The 5,000-nt window shown below is 33.5% G+C and overlaps 1 protein-coding gene across 3 annotated transcripts in view; it reads left to right on the forward strand.

Moving 5' to 3' along the window:
- LOC125025722 (nonsense-mediated mRNA decay factor SMG7-like) overlaps positions 1-5,000 on the forward strand; it is a 29,261-nt gene that overhangs the window by 1,115 nt on the left and 23,146 nt on the right. For all 3 annotated transcript variants that reach the window (XM_047613876.1, XM_047613878.1, XM_047613877.1), the window contains exons 2-6: positions 1,521-1,608; positions 4,031-4,159; positions 4,343-4,461; positions 4,579-4,743; position 5,000. The exon at position 5,000 is cut by the window's right edge and continues 182 nt beyond it. In XM_047613876.1, coding sequence (XP_047469832.1) covers positions 1,521-1,608; positions 4,031-4,159; positions 4,343-4,461; positions 4,579-4,743; position 5,000 — 502 coding nt within the window. The remainder of the gene's footprint in view (positions 1-1,520; positions 1,609-4,030; positions 4,160-4,342; positions 4,462-4,578; positions 4,744-4,999) is intronic.

Raw genomic sequence — 5,000 nt, forward strand, 5'->3', positions numbered from 1 at the left:
ATGTTAATTAATCAGTAAACTTTGAAAAGAAAGAAAGAAAAATGTATTGTGGTGGGATTCATAAGGTTAATTGCATACTCTAGTCTTCAGATTTGTTATATATATTATTCTTTTTATTAGTTTTTGTATAATATTCTCTTTTATCACACAGAAATGCTTCTCTGACAAGCATGCTTTGAATCTGTTTTTTTTTTTTTTATTGAAATTTCTGCATCATATAGATTATATAGGTTTTTCCTCGCTGATTTGTATGAGGTCTTTAGAAAGTCTGTCACCAATTTTGTTCTTACAGATTTTTATATAATTGAGATAGATATGTATATGCGGTAAATTGATTCCGTTATTAGCTATCTGCATGGTCTCTGGCAAAGGATAGATTGTATGATATAGATTTGGCAAGACCTCCTAGGTGATTTATTATCAAATTTTGAATCCATCCAAGCTCAATTTTGCCAGATATATGGTGGACATCCATTGTTGTGGGAATCATTTCATATTGTGTCATTATCACAATAGAATTTAGATCATAGGTAGTGCATAAAAGATCACAGTCATCATGATATCCTATTTTGGAAGCCACTTAGGGTTTCGTTGGAATATTCAGCCTATATGTTTTTATGTTTGTATGTGTATAGATGAATATGTGCACACACTCGTATGCATACATACATACATATATATATATATATATATATATATATATATATATATATATATATATATATATATATACCTAAATACATATCTAGATACATATCTACATACATATATACATAAATACATTTATAAATAAATACATACTATACATATGTATGTATGTATGTATGTATGTATGTATGTATATATGTATATATGTATATATGTATATATGTATATATGTATATATGTATATATGTATATATGTATATATGTATATATGTATATATGTGTGTGTGTGTGTGTGTGTGTGTGTGTGTGTGTGTGTGTGTGTGTGTGTGTGTATATAATGTATATTTATTTATTTATTTATTTATAGATATAAATACAGACATGTACATGTATATGTATATGTATATGTATATGTATATGTATATGTATATGTATATGTATATGTATAATTATATGTATATGTATATGTATATGTATATGTATATGTATATGTATATGTATATGTATATATATATGTATATGTATATGTATATGTATATATATATATATATATATATATATATATATATAGAGAGGCCAATATAGATATAGACATAGATATGGATATAGATTAATTTTCATCCTCAAATATATGGCCTTCTTTTCTTTTCTTATGTCCCCAGTCACAATATATTTGTAACTAATCAGATTTCTAATACAGTAAGTACCAGACAGTAAAACCCTCTGACTTATTATACAACTGGATATGGTAGGTACAGTAATGGAAGACAGTCTAACCCACAGGTAGTTAGCATGTGGTTGAGGTGCTCTACTAATCACTTCTTAGTTCCAATGTTTTGTATCTTCAAGTTATGTTTTTTCACTTTTCGCAGGGAGGCTGAGGGTCTGAAGAGTCGTGTCAATGGGTGTACCCAGCTAGTGGGCAATAATGAAGCCTGGGCTATCCAACACCAACTGCAGGTTTGAATGAGAGCCATAGTTTTATTTGGCAAGTCTGCAAGTGGAATTTGAATTTCACAAGTAGACTTGGAATACTTGCAATCTCGGCTGAATGTCTGCAGGACCTAGAGCTTTTCATTTCCTTCACAAATTATAACACATTCTTGTGTTTGAATAAGATAGTCTTGCAAGACGATGCACAGCTCAGGAATATATTCATATTTTTATTTTACTTTATTTATTTATATAATTTTTTTGCTAATTTCTAAAAAAAACAAACTTTATGAAAATGCTTAAAGTGCAGTAATTTTCTCCACTTATATTCATAATTGTATGCCAGTCAAATGGAATATTTTTCAACTTCTTAATTTTTTTTTGTGTTTGTATTTATTAATGATTATATATTTTTTTGTAATAACATTACTACAAGTGTGTTGCTTTATGTATTGAATTTTTCTTCCATACTTTTATATACCATGTCCCTAAGCCAATACCAAGTAATGTGTAATAAAAATATTTGACAATTATGATTTTAATATGAATTGTCAAATACAAATTTGGATTATGTGATACACTTAATAACCTAGGCTGTCAAACATTTGTGGTGGGAAACCGTTCTAAGAAACTTTGGAGGAGGGGGAGTTATAGAAAATCCACAAAAAAATCAATTCTTGGTGTTTAATGTTAGAATCTTAACATTTGAACTAAATGTTAACTCTTTAGAAGATGATGAGAAAAGGAGTATAGCATGGCCAATAAACTTCCACCACATATATTAAGGCAAGGTAGAGCTGTCACAGATACCTTATTTAGGATAAACTGTTTACAAGCTTACAGGCTTTGCTTTGAATACGTGAGAAAGCTTTGTTGGCATTTGTTAGAGCACTGAAGGCACAGAGGGCTTTGCAACTGCTAAGGTCTTTGTGAGCACCCAATTTTACTTATGATTGTGCTATGCAGATGAATCTACATAGCGTCATGGCCTTTTAAGTTCCTTTATAAGGCAGCAGCTAGTGTTTATTCTTTATAGGTTTGTGCAGTCCAGTTCTGACAGTTTAAATTAGTTTGTCAAAATATATTTTATATAATATGAAAAGTCAATGATCTGGTGGCTTGGGATGTATGACAATTTATTTAATCAGAAAGAAATGTGTTCATGTAACATTTGTTTAGGATAATCATTTTTGTAGTGAAAATTTTAAGAAAAATATATTCTTACAGCTGAATTACAGGAAGTATGATTTGCACAGAGTGATATAGTGATTTAAACTGACCTTCACAGAAATCATATTTGGTAGTAAGGTGAAAAATAAAAGAAAGAAGAAGAGGAAAAAAATATATATTTATATATTAATATATATATATACATATATATACATACACGCATGCACATGCACATGCACACACTCACGCACACGTTCACGCACATGCTCACGCACATGCTCACGCACCCGCTCACGCACACGCTCACGCACACGCTCACGCTCATGCACACCCACACCCACCCACACCCACACCCACACCCACACCCACACCCACACGCACACCCACACCCACACGCACACGCACACGCACACGCACACGCACACGCACACGCACACGCACACGCACACGCACACGCACACGCACACGCACACACACACACACACACACACATACACATACACATACACATACACATACACATACACATACATATACACATACATATGCATATATATGTATACACACACATATATGTATATAGATATATATGTATATATGTATATGTATGTATACATAACACACACAAACACACACAAACACACACACACACACACACACACACACACACACACACACACACACACACACACACACACACACACACACACACACACACACATATATACATACATACATTTACATATATGTATTGTGTGTGTGTAGTATCACATTTCATGCAGAATATTATTTCTGGCACTAAATTAAATAATTGAATTAGAAATGTAAATATAAACTGCACTAATATAAATTAATGTCATTTTATGTTTGCAAACATTGACCAGCAACACCAGTTAAAACTTTCAGCTCAGGTTTGGGCTCACAAGCCTCTGTTTCAGCCAGTGGGAAATGAACTCATGACATTATCAAGGGCATTTGATATGATGTGACATTATGTCACCTGTTGGGAAGAGGTCAGAGTGATGTAAATCAATTAAAAAGCATTTTTTCTTTTCCTTTCTTTTTTTTTTTTCTTTTCTCAACAATGCTTCTATCCCGTTGTGTCATAAATCAAGTTTCCCAAAAAAGAAAAAGAATTCTCTACCTCTTACATTCATGGTTATCATATCCAGAGGAGTAGATATAAAATATTGGCAAAGTGATAGCAACATAGACTTGTCAGGCCAATTAAAGAACTTTTCTAAAATGAAACCACCTTTGTACGTATGATATTTTGCAGGTGGTTTGTGGACAACTTCTTGTACACTGGATTGAATCGGCCTTGGACCATGGTGTGGAGCGTGATCTATGGAACCTCGGCTTCAGGAACACCATAACTCAGCTGCAGGCTCAAGCTAAGGACAAGCAGGTAGGCCTATGTGAGAAGGAGTGTGTGTGTGTTTGTGTGTGTGTGTGTGTGTGTGTGTGTGTGTGTGTGTGTGTGTGTGTGTGTGTGTGTGTGTGTGTGTGTGTGTGTGTGTGTGTGTGTCTGTGTCTGTGAAATAACAAAACTTTCAGAACTAATTTTTTCATTTGATTTTCACTGGCACAGGGAGGAGCAAGTGAAGCCCGTGATCTCCTGGGTTGGTTCCTCAACTCTGCAAGTGGCTTCTATTTGCAACTTTTTAATCAAATATGTACAGAATATGGACTGGACTTACCTTTCCGGAGGTTAGTGTTGGAGGAAACACACCTGTTTTGATGTTGTGAGATTTGTTTATATAATGTTCATATATAGATTTACATATATATATGTTTATGAATATTTTTTTCTTTCTTTTTTTTTAGGAAAGACAGTATCTATGGCTCCATCGAACTTAGTGGCTCCCCTCAAGAGAAGTGTAAAGGTAGTAGCCTCAAGAATGCCTTGTACTTGTGCCAGTATTGCCTGGTGCACTTGGGGGACCTGGCCAGGTACCGGCACCAAGCTAAGCAGGCTGAGACCTATTACAGGTAATTTTTCTTGGCTGAGTATTATTTTCAGACAACAAAAGAGAAAAGAAAAAAAAGAAACAGGAATTGCTGGTTGCATAGGTAGCATGTACTATTGAGAGGTGGTGTTTGAAGGTTCATAATTATTGTTTATTTTGATTTTGATTCGTTAAGTTTGTTTTTTCATAATGACTTGTATGTTGCTTATTGACAGCAGTTGTAACTTCATTATACATCAAGCCAAGAGAACTAACTTATTCTTTCTTTCATCCCACAGA

The sequence above is a fragment of the Penaeus chinensis genome, chromosome 5, assembly GCF_019202785.1.
Source record: "Penaeus chinensis breed Huanghai No. 1 chromosome 5, ASM1920278v2, whole genome shotgun sequence".
NCBI lineage: Eukaryota > Metazoa > Arthropoda > Malacostraca > Decapoda > Penaeidae > Penaeus > Penaeus chinensis.